The sequence below is a fragment of the Gallus gallus genome, chromosome 7, assembly GCF_016699485.2.
Source record: "Gallus gallus isolate bGalGal1 chromosome 7, bGalGal1.mat.broiler.GRCg7b, whole genome shotgun sequence".
Classification (NCBI taxonomy): Eukaryota; Metazoa; Chordata; class Aves; order Galliformes; family Phasianidae; genus Gallus; species Gallus gallus.
Genome location: NC_052538.1, coordinates 11,199,302 through 11,218,287, shown reverse-complemented (window position 1 = coordinate 11,218,287; position 18,986 = coordinate 11,199,302). Strand labels below are relative to the sequence as shown.

Here is an 18,986-nt window from a genome sequence, read left to right as displayed (position 1 = left end):
CAGTGAGCATTCAGGAACATACAGAATCCACCGGTGCCAGGAACTGTCTCAGTTTTGCCAATAACCACTGAGGGCGTACCAATGTGGTTTTGTTTCCCCAGCAGAAAAGTCATCTTAAGAGGCTTTTAAATCTCTTCTTTTATTCACTGCTACCTTTGTAAAGTATCTTTCACACTTTTCATTATGCCAAAGCAGTCTCTAGGGCTGCACCATAATCTGGTTAGTAGAAAATGTTCCAAGTCAATATAACCAGCAAAAAAAAAAAAACCACAAAAAAAAACACCCTAGGCCTTGCCATTTTCCAAGGTAGTCTACTAGCAATATTAGTGCTTCTTTGTGAAATTATAGTGTGCTGTATCCTACAATAAGTAAATGAGAAGGAAGAGAATTTGCAGTACCTGCACACCTTTTATGCTTACTTCAATTTGATGTCACTTTAATTGGCTTTAAATTTTTGATGAGATGACAAACATCAAAGGAAAGTCATTTGATTTACTCCTGTGTCTGTAAGAAAGTTGCCAAATATAAAACGGGTTACAAAGTCTGCTATGAACTTGGCACACCGAACCAAATTATTTCTGCTATTCACAGGACCTATGCTCCAGACTTCACAATTAAGCCGGGAGCTGGAACAACAGATTCCTTTCTCTCCCATTTCAGGATGTGTTTTACTCACCGTCCAGATCTTCTCCAGCTGTTCAGGAGCACTAGAAGTTCCTGCAAACACTGGCTGGCCCTGGACCATTTCAACAAAGACACAGCCTGCACTCCTGCAAGAAACCCAAGATATTAACTCATTCACATGCTTCACGTGCATAGTATGAGTGTGGGGTGGGCAAGGGAGAGGTTGCAATTGTTGGAATGGAAATGTGTAAATCTTGATCTGCAAATTCTGACATCCTGACCTAAGTTGTAAATACTACACGTTTTGCATCTCGTGCAAAAAATACAAGTCTGATGTGTAGATTTACACATCCACCTGCTTTTCACCTAGTGCATGTGTATAGGAAGCAAGGCAGGACATGAGGTGTCTGCATACATGTACGTAAGCTTCAGCGAAGGCTGATCTACCTCCATGGTATGGTGTTAGGCAGGGTACTTCATTATCAAAAAACTACTTCTTATGGAAGGACCATGCTATACAGCCCTGGGCTTCCAGCAGTGTCCTGAGCGCTTGCATCTGGCCCTTGTTCCCAATTCTTTGCAGTAATCAGCAACTTCATCCAAGTCCTACACATTGAAACATTTGACCTAAAAACCCAGCAAGTAAAATAAGACCGAAGGAGACTGGAGATTCATCACATTCGCATCCTTCCAGGGTAAATGTTTTAGAATAACACAGCAGTCAAAGTAGCCTGTGAGTTATGGTCCCATCTGCTTTTCTCATCAGTGCTGCCAAGTAAAAAAAACAACACCCTTCACCAGCAAAACAAGACAAGTGATATCCTTGGAAAAGAAACTCACTAAGTACCATCTTTTTTTCTTTTTTTTTCTTTTTTTTCTTTTTTTCCTCTTTTTTTTTTCTTTTTTTCTTTTTTTTCAAGCAGCAAACTGTTTATTTCAGGTCTCTTTCAACCTATCCTATTAAAAATCCACCTTAAAAAAGATAGTCAGGGCAGATGCCTGCACAGCAGTAGGCTGTTTTCAGTGAGGAAAAGGTGCAAAATCTGTGTGATAAAAGTAGGAAAAATAAATGGGGAACTACTAGACAGTTTATGGGCTAGAAGGGTACATGAGATGCAGATAAAACACAGAAGCGTTAACCAGTAGAGTGATTTCCCTTCAGAAGCAATTAGCCCTCCTCTGAAAAACTTAAATCAAGATTTTAAAGCATAAAAAATTCAGTGGCAAAGGCAAGTTAAAGTAATCCTATTTTATGTCGTCCTCTGCTCTACGCTTTTGCTAAAGCAAACCAGCCAGCTTAAAAAAAAAACAACAAAACTACCACACCAAAGCCTGCAAAAAATGCCTAGTTTTATTGAGGTGGATTAGTCCTGCTGGGAATAATGATTAGATAGTTGTGGTCTAGATAGATTTATCTGTTTGCAGGTGTTTCGATCTTTTATTATGTGTTGTAAAACTCTGCTCATTTACTTTTTATCTTTACCCTCCAAACATTTTCTAGATTTTCTGCCTTTTCACTGAGCCCCAGCCCAACTTTTCGAGTTTCACCTTCCTGTTATACCAGATTTGAGTCTTTCAAGTTTACGTGTTGAAACCCCAGGTTTGTGCGACTGACTCTGGCAGTATTATTCTCACTTGCGGAGCTACAACTACTAATCTCCTCTGGTCATCTGTACTGCTCTCTTACCACTTACATTTTGTTTTTGCAATGCTGCAGATGCTTTTCCCACCTGGCTGTGGTCAGTTGAAAGCCTGACATGCAGCTCATCTCTGGTATTCATTTTGGTCATCCTCAGGTAATGTCAAGCCTGTTTGCAGATCCGTATCTAATGCTGTTTTCACAAACAACTCTGATGCACTTTGGGTCTTGTGAGCTTAGCTCCTTATTCGTCAAATATGCTTTCACACAATCCAGGCTTATCATGTAACTTAACCCACAGCTTTCACAACACAGGTTTTTGTGTTTCATAGTACTACCACATCACTAGATATTATTTTGGAGCCCACTCTGCTGAGACCAGTGCCATAATAACCCTCTGTTTTCACAGCTGATACATGTACTCAGATGGCTCACGTTCTTTTGCAACCACAGGGTCTGCTGCAATCCACTGATGCCATTGCACAAGTCTAACCACATATGGTCAGTGCAATTTAGGTACTCTTGATTTGTGCCGTGAATAGAATCAACTCCGTGTGTTTTTGGAGCAAGCAATCCTGACATTTATCCACAGTTTGGGTTCTGATATCCTAGCTAGAAATGGCCATTAGACTGGCAATAGCAGAAACTTCATATGGGTTCAGTATAGCCCCCAAATGTCAGAGATACCACTGGACCTTCTGCACAGATTACTTCTGATGAACAGTGCTGTGCGATTTTCTGAACTGAATCTAGACACATACACAATGCTAAGGAAAAGGGCTAGTAACAGTGAAAGTGCTCTGTGAATGTGATCTTCATGACTTAAATTGTTCTGTTGAAAGATTTGAGGCAACAGAGTTCATGGGAGGCAGACCAGATCTGCAGTGGTTTCTATTATTGCTGAGAAGGCATATAATCCAGGCAGAGCGATACAAGGAAGTAAGAGCTAGAAGGCTCTTTTTTTTCCCCTAGATTTATTCCCTAGATTTTTCTAGATTCTATCTAGCTCTTGCTAATAATTTCTTAAGAGCAAATTGTTCAAAAATTCAAGTCTAATGAAACAGTCTTTTTGCTAATGGGTAAGCTGTCAGTTTGAGGAGAGAATCAACTTCTGAGTTCTTACAATTTGCCTTCTGATAGAGCACTCATTTGTATTCCTGGTTTATTCCAATAATATCTGGATGCCTTTCAAATCCAGTGTCTCTTATGAAGACAAAACTACCAGAGCAACCACAACAGCTGGAAAGGAAGAACTCTTTCCTGTATTGTGACTCAGCTGATGAGCTTCCTTTAATGCTTGCTTGATACTGCACTGATTCACCAGTGGTAATTGTAATTGTTGCTACCTCTGTTTGCTTCCAGGCTGAAATATGCTTTTCCATACAGAAAGTCCAGAAATAGCTGGAACTAGTAATGCAGTGACATACGGGCACCCACCTTTTTTCCCAGGTAGATTTTTCTATGGGTTAAGGTAGGACTTTGGAAAAAAAGACCTCTTTGGTGTTAGTCATCTGATTAACCTCTCCAGAAGCCTCAGTCTTCCAATATATGAGAGCTACGGGCACTGCCCTTCCAGCATTATGAAGATCTTTCTCTTAATGAGAATGGTTCAAAAAACAACATTTACAAAAAAACAAACTTTACTTTGCCAGGAGAAAGAAACGCAGAGCAGACCTTCACTGCCTGCTTTGTGGCTGTTCAGTAGTCACAGCTACTGTCTTACACTTGCTGTATCCCTCTGAGACTGGTGTGTTTTCATTAGTGGGTCCCTAGTAGTGAGGGAGGAAGACAGAAGTGCTGTGCTAGGGCTGGTCTCCCTTGCAGTGGTGTCACATAGAAGTACCCTGCTGAGATCAGTAGAGTTACATCAGTGCAAATAAGACCAAGGACTTTGTGGTACCTCCTGGATCAGTTTGTTTTCTTTTTTGCCTCCTATGTTAAGCAGACATTGTACCATCCTGCATGAGAAAACAACAGGCAGTGGTACCATCCGCAGGCCCTCACTATGTCTTTCAGGAAGGGGCCTAGGCATGATATTTCAGCATGCACCAGACATGTATGTGAAGCAATACACTGACAGCTGTGACGGCTATAACAGGAGAGTTATAACTGGTTATTTGAGTGAACATAAACAGGGTTGGTTCAGACAGCCCCACCACATCAGCCTGCAGTCCCTGGGGCAGATTTGGATACTTCAGTTACTCCTCAGTCTCCAGTACTGCATCACACAGCGGAGAAACACCTTCATCAGGATTAAGATCTAAGGTATCTCTGTGGCATCCTGCAGTTTCCTCTCCACAGATTCTCTGTCATTGGGAAATTGTGGCTAAATTTGGCATTTAGCCACAAGTATACCTTTCAGCTTGTGCCTCGCCAGGCAGCACTGCACACTGGAGCCCCTGGCCTATGTTTCCCAGTTTGACAAAATAGGGCAACACGATCCAGACTTGGGAGAAGGCTGTAGTGGGCCTGGCAGATCTGTGTCAAATGGCTGCATAGAAATTCTTATTCTAGGCGAATCTATCTGGGGAGATTCCTGCAACTATCGTAGAAGAAATTACATGGAAAACTTGTCTGAAAAGAATACATGACTGTAGGTACTCGTGATGTTGAAAACTAGCACTGAACATACATAAAGCCTTTAGTGTTTAAAAAAAGTCTCCCTGATATGCAGTGTAATCTCGCTGAAACATTGTCAGTCTCCCTGAAATCCCTTAATTGAATTTTCTCAAGTCTTGAAGAGATAGTGAGGGAGAAAGAGAATAAAAAGATACAGAGGGATTAAAGCAGCTTTTCTAGTTAGTCCAAGAGCTAGTGAGACTCCTTCTATATCTTTCTTCATCTATTGAAGGCCTCATTCACTTCCCATGTGCCTCCCACTGACAGTATTGCTGCTTAAGCACACTATGCATGAATTGCCATAATGTTTTATTTTGTTGTAATTGGTTTCTTTAAACCAAGGTTTTAACACCCACTGTCTCATGCCATTAGCAAGGGCATTCTGACCTGCCTTCATGTAAATAGCAGTATCCAAAAGAAATAGTTTTTTTTTTTCTTTCTTCCCAATAGACAAGTAACATCTGTGTGAATTCACATTATTTCCTAATAGACAAAAATTGAACTTAAATGCAGTGTACATCAAGATAATAAATGACCCTTGTTAGAGGAAGTTACTGAATAGAGCTCACTGAAGAACTCTCTATTCTCTCAGCGTGACATCTTTCTTTAGGGCCAACACTTGGAATGTTGTTATTATAAGGAGGCGTTATAACAAAGGTGCCTATAGTGCGAATGTAGTTCAGCGGGACTGAGTACTCTGCTGTTAGAGCTGGACAGAGTGCTGGATGGGATCTTTGTATTCCAGCCCTCTGCTGCCATTCACTGCACTAGAGCAGTTATGTAGTGGGGATGCTGGGTTTGCACAGGCAGAAATGCCAGCCTTTATGCGTGCAGCCAGGGCTTTGGACAGGCCCCAGCCTTCAGGAAAAAAAATACAGGTTACTACCAGCATCTACCTAATGTACACCCTCCAACCTGTTAGGCAGGCATCTTCCTCAAACACAGCAGACGTTCCTGAGAGACTGGAGAGCAGAGGTGGCAAGGAGTGGGAGGGAAAAGTCAGGACATTTGGACTGGCTTAGCAGCTGGAAGCCATTAGAATTTAGCAAGGTTTTCCTCCTCAGAGAAATCTTTAAGCAATTAAATTAGCATCAGCCCTAGGGAAGTTAACAAACAAATCTCCTGTTTCCCTGAACTGCCCTCCAGACTTAGTTCATCAGAGTCTCCAATAAGCCACAGATCTCTGGCAGGGGATACTGGCTGGAGCTTCGCAAACTTACCAGGCCCTCTTCTTATGCATACTTCAGCCTTCTGTGCTCCCACCCTTTCACAGCCTTCAACTCTGCACAGCAGTAAAGAAAAGTCTCAGTGTGACATGCATAGGCAGAGGATCAACTGGTCTGAAGAAAGGGCAGAGCTGCAGTACTATTTACAGAGGTAAAATTGCCCTGCATAAAGATGCCCTGCTGCTCCTTCATGAGATTCACACTGTCCATGAGTAAGTCAGGACTGTGTTGCTGGGAGCAGGTTCATGTTGGTGCAGAAGAGAGCCAGAAAGTGGATGCACACTCAGACCCAGCTTCAGATCCAGGCCAGCTCAAAAGGTCCAGAGAGACCCCTGTGAAACACTCATTCTCTCCTGCATTTTACCTGCTCTCAGGAGATTCTCTCCCTTCAATTTTGCTATTGCATAGCTTGCTTCTCGTGATTCCCAAGCATTTTAAGATTTTGTGATAGAGCTCCTAAGATAAGAAGCCTTAACTGAAGACAGTTCTTCTCTTGTATGAAGTATAGAGTGCACCTAAGACGTTCTTTAAGATGAATGACAAAGCATTTCAGAAGTAATGAACATCTCAGACACTTGGATATCTCCAGCCCTTTACTGCCATCTTTTGTTGTGAAGGCCAGAGTCATCATCATTTGTGTATTCATGACTGCATTCATTGTTTCTTCACAAAGCCATAGCTGTAGAGAGCTACCACTGACGCAGCCAACCACATATATGGAAAACCATAAGCGCTTCAAGGAAACACAAGACCTGAAAATGCTTCATAAATGTCACCAAATGAGATTTACATACTTCATAAATGTTGTCAGATCACATTTATGTAACTCCATAGCTGATATGTACTGACACCATTCCCCAAAATGTCTATGAGCCCTGCAGTACAAAACTCCCCCATGCTCACTCGCTTTCTACTCACAAGTGTTATTCCTCTGCTTACAGCTGTAACGACTGTAACTTGGTTGAGTTCATTTAATTCAGATAAAGATGTTTTTTCCCAAAAGACCCCAGATGATTTGATATAGGCCAGTACCAGATATCTAGATCAGACGAATAATCTGTAGCTCCAAGCAAAACATCAGGAGGACGGTACCAGAGTGTCACCACTTCAGAGGAGTACGTCTGACTGGGGATGGACTTGGCACGAGCAAGGCCTGCCAGAATAAAAAATACTGAGTGCTGTGACAGTACAGTCTTTCTATGGGTACAATACATAAATGATAATAATAATTGGAAACAGAACATAATTTTCTCTCAGTTCAATAAACACAAGCAGTCCCGATGCACATTACAATCAATTGACAAAAAAAAAATGGTGCCTGGAAGATACCTCTGGGGCAGATCAGATCAAGCAATGTGCTATGTTGTGCTGGGCTTTACCATTTGTGACTGAATGCAGCCATCACAAACTGATGCCAAGAAAGCCCTTCTGTTCAGTACATTACTGTGGACTTTCCATGTCACATGATTTTCTGAAGAGAGAGGGCTTGATTCTCAGTTCCCTTGAACCAGTTTTATGTGGCAGTAATTGCTCTGACTTAAATGAGGTTGCTCCCTGCAACTAGTAGTGCAAAGACAAGAAAGACTAGACTGACCACAGAAATACCTTCCTGAAGTTCAGTAAGAGGTTATGCTTCTGTGTCGTAACTGGCTGTGGACACCGATCTATATGCATGCTAAAGCTTCAGTCTGGGCAGATACATTAGCAGTATACAAACTGTGACTCACCAAAGTCAGCTAATTTGAGCTCACCAAGACAGCTGATGAGCAAGTTCTGGGGTTTCAGATCACGGTGAAGAATATGTTGTCGGTGGATGTACGCCAGGCCTCGCAAAAGCTGGAACATGAAGAGCTTGAAAAAGCCAACAAAAAAAACCTGAAATGATTTGGTGTGAATTTGCATTGATACATGAGCTCTGAACTTTACAAGTCCTGGAACAAAGCGGAGACAAAGAGACTGAGAAATGAGTAAAAATCTCATAAATGAATAGAGTTGTCTGAGAAGTAGAAAACTCTGTCGGGGTGTGATTGCCCTGATGCTCTTAGGTGGAACATTTCTCCACGAGGGCAATTATAATGTGGTGCACATTTTGGAAATTCAGCTTTTCTCAAGAGGTGGAGTGTTGACTGCAGGAGCTACATGCCAAAACACAGCCTAAGCTTTCGGAACAGCAGATATTCTGACTTCAGCGTTGATAACGAAGACATAAAGTTAAGCACGATAAAGGTTTAAGGAGCTGGAAGATTTTCCCAGTTGAGCCAGTTATACCAGCAGAGGGAGTTGTGGGGCTGCTTCTCACACCTACACTGCCTCCCCCCAGCCCAAGCTTGACCAGTGAACTGACTCGTTTGGCAATGAGAGCTGTTATCTTCAAGCTGGGAAAATCAAGAAAAGAGAAAGACAAGTAAGAAAGCAAGCTAGAAAGAAATATCTAACTCCTACCGCTATGGCAGTATAAATAATCCTTAAGTAAAATAAGTTGGGTAGAAACAAGGTATGATTGGATAGTGGTTAGAAAACAAAGCACAGCAGAAGTATATAGAGTTTATCAGAGAAGAGATATTTTTCATAAGAAGCTTAACCTGAAGAGGAAGATAAACAGTGACACCCATAGGTCATTTTTGTACCAGAAAAGTGTCCCTGTGATATTCTGCACACTTGCATCATACTCAATAGGAATCACTCAGAGAAGAAAAAAAACAACATTTGCCAGCAAAAATGAAACAAACTAGATCAAACCCCTAAAGGAAGAGTAAATCATTTTTGTGATTTGATTTCTGCTGACAGTGAGGGCTTGAGGCAGGAAAGAAGAGCAGCTGGCTAGTTTTACTCACACAAATGCCAGGGAGTACATGTTGCAGCCGTGTACTCCATGTGCTTTACAAGCCTGCCTGGTAGTAGAGCCCTGGAGATCTGTGCCAAAACTACAGCACCGCATCTTGGACATATCTGAGCTTTAAGGATGTTAAAATTCAGGGCCCCAAGAAACTACATTAGAATTGGTGTTGCTTAACAACTATCTGAAAAAAGATGTGAACAAGGTGGCAGCATTTGAAGATGACAGAAGTATTTAGATTAGCCAAGATAAGAAGTGACAGTGAGAAACTTCAGAGAGATCTGACAAAGTCAGATGAATAGGCAGTTTGATAAGGTACAAAGTTACTGTTGACAGCTGTAAGATAAATTAACTGACGCTACTCAGGAAAAGGACCCAGGCATTCACCGAGGACATCTGCACTGAAACTGTTAGTGTGCAGCAAAAAGCCTGAAAGTTAATTAAATGTGAAGATGTGCACGAAGGAGAGTCAGAGACTATTACAACATCAGTCTGCAAAGTAATGGTACATCTTCAGCTCTGCTCAGTTCCAGTCAACCTCTCCCAAAAAGCTGTGGCAGAAACAAAAGAGGTTTAAATGACTGTAAATATGAAGACATTATCAGATGAAGAAAGAGTGACATTTGAGAGCTTTTAACTGGAGAGATTAATAAAGTATTCTAATTATAAGAAGATACAAAGTCTTTGTGCAAAGACAAATTTGCTTGCCACAAGACGTCATTGTCCACAAAAGCTGAACTAGCCTTGTGAAATGGGAAGAACTAACTGCAGAAAGGCTTTGGAGATCAAGAGCTAGTCTGTTACATCTTTTTCAGAGTCAGCTTTTCTCCAAAGTGCTTGTCATATATGGAACAAATAGATATTAGTAAGAGCTTAAAGATGTTTGAAGCACTGCAGCAATTTACAGTCACCATACACAGAGGAAAACAACATTCTTGTTCATACTTTAAGGGATGTGAATCTTTTAGGGAACTCACCATAACATTGCAAGGATGAAGTCCTCCAGGATGCTGGGCCATGTACTGTGCCAGATCTGTGTGCTAAATAACAGCAGATAACTTAAGGCAAAACTATGAGAGTAAAGTGCTTTTGCCAACTGTGTCTCTTCTGTACGTAGAAAAAATATATATATACAGCCATTATGAAGGTACCGCTTTGACCTTGCAGAACATCTAATTTGATGCAGCACATAAGGATGTGCCTAAGTGCTTGGTCACATCGGGGAGGTGGCTGACAGGTTATCTCTCCCTAGCAGTTTATGGCCTGAAGTTGATAGTTAACAGAATTCACACTTGTGCCAGAATTAATCATAAAACTGCAAAATGAATAAAACATTATCATAATTTTGTTGATAGCTGTTAGCAAAAGCTACAAAAGTCATAAAGCTCATGCAGAGAACTCATTTGTTGGCATCCTGCCCTGCCCACGATAGTATCCTGCAGCTTGGTCTTGGTGAGCCACATGAGGTCAGGGACAAATTTGATACCAGGACGTGAGCTGGCATTATTATTCCCTATCCTTGCTGTGGCTCAAGAACAGTACTGTTACTGTACTGTCAAGGCAGAAATGGATGTAAATAGTTTCTGCCACCCTCGTGGAGACAAGATGTGGAATCATTTTTGCATACAGCTGCTAAATACACTGAAAGAAAAAAGTAAAATTGTGTGTGCTAAGCAGGAGATCAAGAAGGGAAATCAGTCGTTGCACTAAAGGATTGCAATTTGTTTCTTTGCCAATGTCTCGTAATGTAGCAAATTCATTGTGCAGCCACTGGACTTCCCAGTACTACCCAGTACTAGCTTCACAGGAAGCCAGAGAAAAGAATAACTCACCATGTACTCAAGGACAAATGTTAGGGTCTCCTTGGTCTGGATAATGTCATGGAGCAGCACAATGTTGGCATGTTTCAAATGCTTGAGAAGAGAAGCTGGAGAAACATAAAAGTAAGGTCAGCTTCACTACTGCTTCTGTAAGTTCAAGGAGACCGTACATGCAACAGAAAATAAAGTGTGGGGGGAACTATTCCAATCTCAGCATTTCTGTACAGCAGCGTATACTGAATGCAGAAGAGGATGGAACAGCTCCTTAGAGAAGCAGGAACTAGTGCTCTGGGCTGTGCAGGAGCCCATCTTTTCTCAGAGGCACCTTGCAGTACTCAGCTATCAGCTTCTCAGCCAATGAGAAATCATTTCATCTAGGAAAACGCTGAGAGAAGCAGGGGCTGGGAGCTCCCAGTGCCTGAGCGTGGCAGACCTGGGTCACCACTGAGCTTCCCGTTCCTTCTGCCATCCACCTCCCAGCACATGCCCTCAGACAGGCCCCCGGGGAAACAGACGTTTCCATCAGCTTCCAGCTTCTGGTGCAAAAGCTGCCAGAAGAAATCAGTCTATGCTAAGCTGATATGCTAGGTGCTTTTAGCATATTGGTAACTTTTTGCAGCATTGGACTCAAAGAACAGAGACAAAGTCACTGAGTGCACAGTGATTTATACAGCTCTGGCATGTTTTGTCTATTGGCCTGACTATCTATCAGCATAGCCTCAGAGCTGCTCCAGCAGTTCGCTACAAACAATGCAAACAAACAATATTTGAAGGATTTTAGACTGGCAGTGCAAACTTTGCATCTTACAACCTAACAATTTAGACTGGTTCCAGAAGCCTTATAGCCAGGTGTGGCCTAAGCGTATGTCAGTAGTGAGACTGCTGAGCAGTATAGGATACTTGTTAAGTGCAGTAATTATACTCTGGCTGTATCCCAGCCAGACCCTATCTGCTATCAAAAAGGACTGCTAACCTGGCTGTGTGATACCTTGAAAATCCCACGTGGCCAGACTGATCTGTTGCTCCAGAGGAGCAGTACAGAGGGTCCACAGCGAAATGAAGAATTCAGCGCTTGTGCCTGAATCAGGCTCCTGGGAACTGCTCCTCACTTGGTTGCTTCTACAGCCTCCTGCTGCGGTGTCAGGTGCTACAGCTAGAACTGAGCTTAAAATGCATTTCAGCTCTGTGGGGCTTCCTGGGGTGAACTGGCTCTTTGTCAGCGGTGTGCCATTCCTCCAGGGTAGCTGAGAATGCACCACATGAATAAATCTTGTGCTTTGTTTGCACTACTGACTTACATTGTAAATTTGAGGTGTCAGATGCTGCAAAGCTGAGCAGTACACAAAAGATCTATTTAAAGTAGACCCTTCATGAGATCACCCTGGTTTTCTCCCGTCCTGAATGAAGTTAAGACTCAGCCTGTCCTACCGTAGAGCATGCTAAAGGGGTGCTGATCTTTAGAACATCATTAGTTCTACGTAGATAAAGCTTTTAAGGCTTATTTCAGTGGTGGACTACAAGTATAAACACAGAGCAAAAACACCACAGCAAATTTTCAAAAGTGTATGCAAACTGTATGGCACAAACCATTCTGAGAAGAGCTATATTTTGGTATCTCTCTGCTTTCACTCAGAAATTAGGTAAGGACTTGGTTAACTTTCTTATTTTAATTACACTGGTATAAGCCTGGAGCGAGTCCACTGACATCTCTGATGATGTTTTTCTGAGTTTCAAATGGAGTTGTCTGATGTGAGAGTCCCTCTGTGCTCCGGCTGCTCTGAACGCTGGCACATCCGGCCTCTGACACTCCATCTCAGCAGCAACAAAGTCTAGTCTAGTTTTGAACTGCAGTAAGAAGCAGAAAACAAAATACGTGTGGCCTCTTACATCCGTAGCTCTCACTGACACGAGACAACAAACTGGTGCAAAGGTTACATACTTCTGTGAAAGGAAGAAACCGGATTATGGTCCTCTTGGGATAGTTGCACAAATGAAAATAGAAGCTTAATCAAGCAGGCACTTTGTGAACTTGTGTCTGTAGGGACACATAAATGCATTCAACCAAAATCAAGCACTTAAACAAAGCATTTCTTTCTCAAAGAACTTGAGAAAGCAGCAGATACTTTGCCCAGTGCTCTGCGAAGGTGACCGATAGAATTTCTCGCCATGCTGCAAAGGTAAATGTTGTTAGGCACTGGATTTACTCAAAGTATTTCTCTTCAAGCTGGGATGTGTGATCCTCCAGGTATGAGCTGTGTTTGTGCTAACACCAAGCAGACTTCCAGTCCACAACTGCCCAATGTAAAAACTGCTATGCTTTGCTAGTTCCTAGTGGACCTAGCTTGTGGAGGTGGCTGTGTGGCTTTGCATTTGTCAAAACAATAGCAGCACAGCTGTGTCTGGATTTAACCTAGCTCACTCCAGTTTTCACAGAGGCCTCTAGGTTGGGAGGACAGTAACTTTGGCTGTATGTTGAGTGAAAGGAGTACAGGTCAGACTTCTGCTAGGCAAGCCCACAGCCTGTGCATCTGTGCCTCTCTGCACTAAAAACAATTTGCATGTGTTATAGTTAGGTGTTTAAAGCTGAGCAGAAGGAATCTGAGCCTGTTTCGGTATTGAACACTGAGACAGCAAAAAGAGATTTTTTGAAATGGTTAAGTCTGAGCTGTGGCCTGTGGATACCTTATGGATGTGCAGTGAGCATTTCTGTCAGTATGCAACTCTTGAGGGACAGAGCAAACACAGGAGAAGCTGCCTGCTGCCCATGTGGCTAACGGTACAAAGGCCGTTCTTCTCTTTTAAAGCATGTAATTTGGGGGTGAGGGCCAAGAGGTGCACACAACTGACTGACTTCCTCCTGTCCCTCCAGGAATTCCCCGCATGCCAGGTTCTCTGTCCTTCGACCACTGGATCTGTTAAAGAATTCATTGTGGTGAAGCTGCATGACTACCATGAAATTACATCCACTCAAGCCCTAGTGTGGAGGTGGGCAGGATGGATGCCAGGGAGGTGAAGTGTGTTGACAGAACAAAAGCCAGGTGAGTCCAGCTCTGCATAGAGCAGTACATCATAAAAGGTGAAGTCTGATCCCAACACAGTCAGTGCTGGAGCATCCAAGGACTGCTCGGGAGAGCAGATTCGACACATCATCATTGATGTCAGCTATATTTTTATTTTTAGTGTTCAAAATATGGACAGTGAGGGAAGGCTTCTCTCTTCTTACACTGCCATAAAGGGTATGGCATCAGCCAGGCATCGCACATCAAAAAAGATGATGCCCACTAAATAAAATCTTGAATCTGTTCCAAAAACATAGATTTTAAAAACTAGCCCCTCTTTGACGTGCCTTGTAATAAACTCCTTTATTACATATACTATGTTTGTTCCACTGCTTAGAGCCCAGAGTCTGCATCTGCAGCCCAAGTTCTTCCTCTGATTCTCCATGTAACTGGGGCAAAACATGTATCCCTGTTTCTCAGTGCCTCAGCTGCAAAAGAAGTGGTGATAATCTCATTGACAAGAGCAACCTTGTGTTCCTAAAAATTTTGCATCAAGAAGAATGACAGTTCATCACAGAGCATGCTCATAACGCCATACACATTAGGCAGGAGACTTATTTACTTATCTCCTATCATATCTCTCCCAGCTTTAGAACTTATATCTGATACGTCTTTACAGGCAACCCATCTTACATCCAGTAGCCCCACTTGGCAGATGCAGGTCACTCTGAACTGCCACTGCCAGAGGGGTTTAGATATAGCGGCAAGAAAGCAACCCGGATCGCAGACAGGAGGTGTGAGGAGGTCCTATGCTGCTTGAACAGACAAGCTGGGGCTGCAGCCAGCCCTTTCCTTATCACAAGCTTGGCTGTATCTGTCTGTCACGTGAGGGGATACACCGGCCAGCAGGTTCCCCCTTCTTCTATCACGTTTACCCCCTACAACACAAAGATCTCCTTCATAAGGACACTGAGAGCTTTGTGAGAAGCACAGCCTTGTACACTCAGTTAGCAAGAAAGGAGTTAGGAAGCTGTCACATGGAGTTTTTTTCAGATTAAAACAAGTACTCTTCAAGAATGATGTCCCTCACTCTACACCAGTGTCTGACAAGGCTGTTAATTTCTTACCTTCCCGAATGGCTGTAAAGGGCACTCCCTCCTCTGTCTCCAGGCTGATAACTTTCAGTGCCACCAACTGACCATTGATCCTGTCAGGTCAGAGCGGAAGGTCACACAAAGCGCCCCAGTGCTTGGCATGATGACAACATTAACAGGCTTCTGAGGTGCTTCACACTCACCCAAGCAAAAGTATTTAGGGCTCACTCTCCCTCCCAGGCCAAATTTAGAAATGAGTTGCAAGTCTCTTGTCTTCTTGAACAGCGGAATGGAACCAGCCCACCCAGACAGAGCAGGTATTGCTAGAGTGTGGCTTAGTGCTTCCACCCTTCCCTCTCAGAGCTTTCCTGCCCCCATGTGATGGCAGTGTGCCCTCAGACTCAATTTTGCTGTCATTCAGGAATTCCTCATTCTAAGGAAAACCCTTGCTCCAATCTCTGGTCTCCCTGGCATGCTGCCATGCAGCAAAGTGCACTGGCAGAGACTCCATCGCTGAAGTGGAGGAGTTCTCTAAAAAAAATTGGATGGGGCTTCGCAAATATCCCACTTAAAAGCAAGGCCAGACATTTGCTTAGTCTTTATCTTCCTACAAGTACTCCAAATTGCCCAACTTCAAGCTTATTCTTCTGATTTCTGTAACTGATAGCACTGGGAATACACTAACAGCACTGGTAGTCCATGCTCACCTGCTGATCCCCTTGTAAACAGTTGCAGAGGACCCTTCACACAGCTTTTTCAGATGTACGTAGGATGTGGCAGCTCCAAATGGGATGCCTTGCCTCTGCTTCATGAAAAAAAGCAGTATATATGTTAGGTTGCCGTGAAGAACTAGAAGCTACCAGCATGTCATTCAGCAGTTAAATACGGATTCATGGTTCGAATAATCATAGGATGAAATATCTTCTGTCTGTCACTGTGGATGCTGCACACTCACCCATTTAAAACTCTCCACAACATCCTGCTCTTTGAAATGATCATTGTAAGTCCAAGGCCTCCACATCCTGCACCTTCGACTCTGGAGAGTGTGGAAATGCTGTGGCTGCTGTGAGGGCACAGGAAGGGCTGCTCTGGTTACATCCCTCAGCTGGCACAAGAACAGAACACAAACCATATCACTGGTGAACAACCATTTAACTGGGCTCGTTCTTTCCTTTCTCTTTGACTGTGCTGACTTTAAGCACTTCATTTTCGGCTCCCTCCCCATCATTCATGTTTTACAGTGATGATGATTTCTGAGACATCCAGAAGGGGAACAACTGTCTGTTTCTGTCTTGGTAAACGTCAGCGCTCTCTCTGACAGCACACAGAGATAAAGCTGCTGCAACTACTGAAGAAACTTCAATCTGTGTCATTCTAAATACACGATATTTTATCTTACCCTTGATTTATTGCTTTCCAGATAGTAATCTGTTGGGGCAGGGAATAAAAAACAAATGCAGGAGTAGAATTTAAAGAAGTTTAAATTTATGCCATCTTCTTCTCCTCCCCCCTGCCACATTAAGCCTTTCTCACCACTGTATGCTTTAGACAGCCCGGTAATTTGGCCCACACTGCATAACAGTGCCATAAACCATAAAACCGGTAGTAACGAATGGCAGGCAGCCTGCAGGCTCCTCATGAGCAGCTCCGTGGGATGGATGCCTGCATCATCATTGGATTCAAACACAACGGGACTTGTAATCTAAGGCTTGATGCCTCCTCCAGAACTGTACAGCACTGGCTCCCTGTTTTATCATCTCGGTGTCACAGAGCTTACTGGAGCGCAATCTCTTCCCAGATCATCACACCAAAGGAGCTTACTTGCAGTCTAAGGCATGGAGTGCTCTCTCAGCGGTTTCACAAACCCGAAGCTGCGAAGTTTGACGCTGTCCAGTTAGAAACTAATGTGAACATCTGTACTTCCACAACAAGGGGACGGACGAGCCCAGGCACAATCTCTCACAGCGCAGAATTGCAGCACGGTGATATTAAATACCTCTTCTGTAGATGCCGCTTCCGCGTGCTGAAGGCCTCGGCCGCGCTGGGAGCCCCTTCCCTCAGAGCAGCAGCTGCCGCACCGCGCGCTGCCGGCACTCACACACAGCATGTCCGTCTCCTGCGCTGCCCGGAGCCCTGCCGGAGCTCTCTTTTTATCTCGTTTGCTCCCCCTCCAGCTGGTCCTGTGACTCGCATGAGACCTCTGCCTCAAGCATTCTTATGACTTCTGCAGTTTTTCTTTTACGGTGCGATATGCGGTGGTCTAAACTCATGCCTGCAGTAGCTCTGTTGGCTTAAGCTCATTGGGTACATGTCCTCTAAAAACAAGGTCTTTTCACAAAAAAAGGAAGAATAGACAATAAATCCAAGCCTGCTTGTACAAAGCTCTTTCGCTCAAGTAACTCTCAGTGTGATAGATTAGGTAATTAACAGATGAGGTAATTTATATGTTTCACACGGGAACAGGCCGTGACTTTCCTCGTGTCTGTAGCAACTGCAGCTCTGTATGTGGTCAGGTGTAAGCTGAGCTATCCGAGCAGCGTGGGTGAGCAGCGCACATAGCAGCTGTGCAAGCGTTGGCTGCCTGTCGCTGCAAGGCTTCCCGTGCAGGAAGGCATTTCTGAGTGTTATGATCACGTTTATACAAACGGGCTTTGAAAATACATTTAAGCACAATCAACACGTGCCGCCCACACGGCACCGATGGCGCCACGGCAGCGCAGAACGTTCACGCACGGCCGCGCACGGCGGCGTTTGTCCCTAGCAGGCACCCGTCGTCGCGTCCTCCTGAGCCCGCCCCCGGCTGCGGCTCCTCCGCCCCGCCCGCTGCGCGGCCCAGGCCCCGCCCCGCGTCCCCCAGCTGATCCGTGCCCCGGCGGCGTGGGCGGGCGGTAGCGGCGAGCGCGCGGCCCGGTGAGGTGCGAGGCGGTGCGCGGGAAGGGGCGCGCGGCGCGTTTTGCTCCTCTGCGGTGGTCTCGCGCAGCTGTTGCTCGCTCGCGCTCTTCCCGCCAACGGTCTCGCGGCTGCGGCTGAGCCCGTGAGGGCTGAGGGGCCGCGGCCCTCCGGCAGCCGCTGCGGCGGCGGGAGGGTAACAGGTGCGGGAAGTTCGGGGGAGGCGCGGGGACGCGGCCGGCCTCTGCCAGAGAGGGGCTGGAGCGCGGCGCCGGGCGGAATCGCGTTGCTGAGGGGCTCTGCGAGCTCCGTGCGTCTCCCGGGCCCGGGCCGTAGAGCGGGAGGCGGCGAGGGGCTGCGCTGCGCAGGTGAGCCCTTAGCAGGCCTCCGCCGGGCCGCGCTGACGGGAATGGCGGCTCGTGGGGCTGTGCGGCGGGCTGCGGGGCGGCGCAGCGCAGCGGTGGGATGTGTTCCTGCGGCTTCCTAAAGAGCTTTCCCTTTCGGTATGAGGAGGTCACCTGAAATCACCTCTTTATCTCTCTCCACTTTCGCTTTGCATGACTCGGTTTCTTAGGGCTGAGCGCGCTTTCACCTTTCAGCGTCCCTTAGTGGCAGTCCGGCCCGCAGTGCTGGCAGTTACAGGTGGCATGACACAACTGGAATAGTTGTAGCGGGACCGGTCCTCTCTGGGGTGAAGGCCTTGCTGCCGCTGTCTCAGTGCGCTGGCTTAATAAAAACAGCTGTGGTCACCAGCTGTCTGGTTCAGGAGGGGAAGCACCTGTGTGTGTGCTGGATGAAGAAGGTGCGGTTTCAGAAGAGAGGGCTGAGGGGTGCTCACAAATCTTGGAGCCTCTTGTCTGTTCAGTAGATCTTAAATTATCAACTAGCTGCTATAGCAGATAATTTTCATCCCATTTCTTTCGGCTAATGCTAAGTGTGCCTAAATGTAGGCAGCACTGGTGTTGACAGCTCCTAGCTTTGAACTAGGAAGCTTGGAGGTAACCTTTTTCAGCAGCTGTGCAGATAACTTTGTGCAACAAACTTGCAGTCCTCTTAGTTACACACGCTTACCAGATCTACAGCTCTGTAGCAGTAAGCCAGCATACGGGGAAGTTACAGAAGTATTTTGTGTTATCTGTTAGCTGTAGCAGGTAAATAAATTACCGGATGGCAATATGTTTTTCAGGCTGATGGGAGTTCCATTAGTTTGCAAGTCGGAGGTGTACAGGTTGCTTCTGTT

At 44.8% G+C, this 18,986-nt stretch overlaps 2 protein-coding genes across 16 annotated transcripts in view; one reads left to right on the top strand and one right to left on the bottom strand.

Moving 5' to 3' along the window:
- The window catches only part of CDK15 (cyclin dependent kinase 15), a 34,207-nt gene extending 17,223 nt beyond the window's left edge, over positions 1-16,984 (bottom strand). For 2 of the 3 annotated variants that reach the window (XM_004942625.5, XM_040703906.2), the window contains exons 1-9: positions 16,854-16,984; positions 15,813-15,962; positions 15,565-15,662; positions 14,891-14,970; positions 10,777-10,871; positions 9,922-9,984; positions 7,836-7,959; positions 7,141-7,261; positions 677-770 (exon numbers count right to left, since the gene is read on the bottom strand). In XM_004942625.5, coding sequence (XP_004942682.2) covers positions 677-770; positions 7,141-7,261; positions 7,836-7,959; positions 9,922-9,984; positions 10,777-10,871; positions 14,891-14,970; positions 15,565-15,662; positions 15,813-15,962; positions 16,854-16,964 — 936 coding nt within the window. In that variant the 5' untranslated portion in view covers positions 16,965-16,984. Of the gene's footprint in view, positions 1-676; positions 771-7,140; positions 7,262-7,835; positions 7,960-9,921; positions 9,985-10,776; positions 10,872-14,890; positions 14,971-15,564; positions 15,663-15,812; positions 15,963-16,678 lie in introns of all 3 variants that reach the window. The other variant, XM_015289476.4, reaches the window with a different exon arrangement.
- Positions 1-18,986, top strand: part of ALS2 (alsin Rho guanine nucleotide exchange factor ALS2) — a 216,372-nt gene that overhangs the window by 161,118 nt on the left and 36,268 nt on the right. For 4 of the 13 annotated variants that reach the window (XM_046943915.1, XM_015289451.4, XM_046943916.1 and 1 more), the window contains exon 5: positions 13,634-13,802. The gene's annotated coding sequence lies outside the window, so the exon portion shown is untranslated. Of the gene's footprint in view, positions 1-13,633; positions 13,803-17,716; positions 18,115-18,986 lie in introns of those variants that run through there. The other 9 variants (XR_001467427.4, XR_001467425.4, XM_015289455.4 and 6 more) reach the window with 4 other exon arrangements.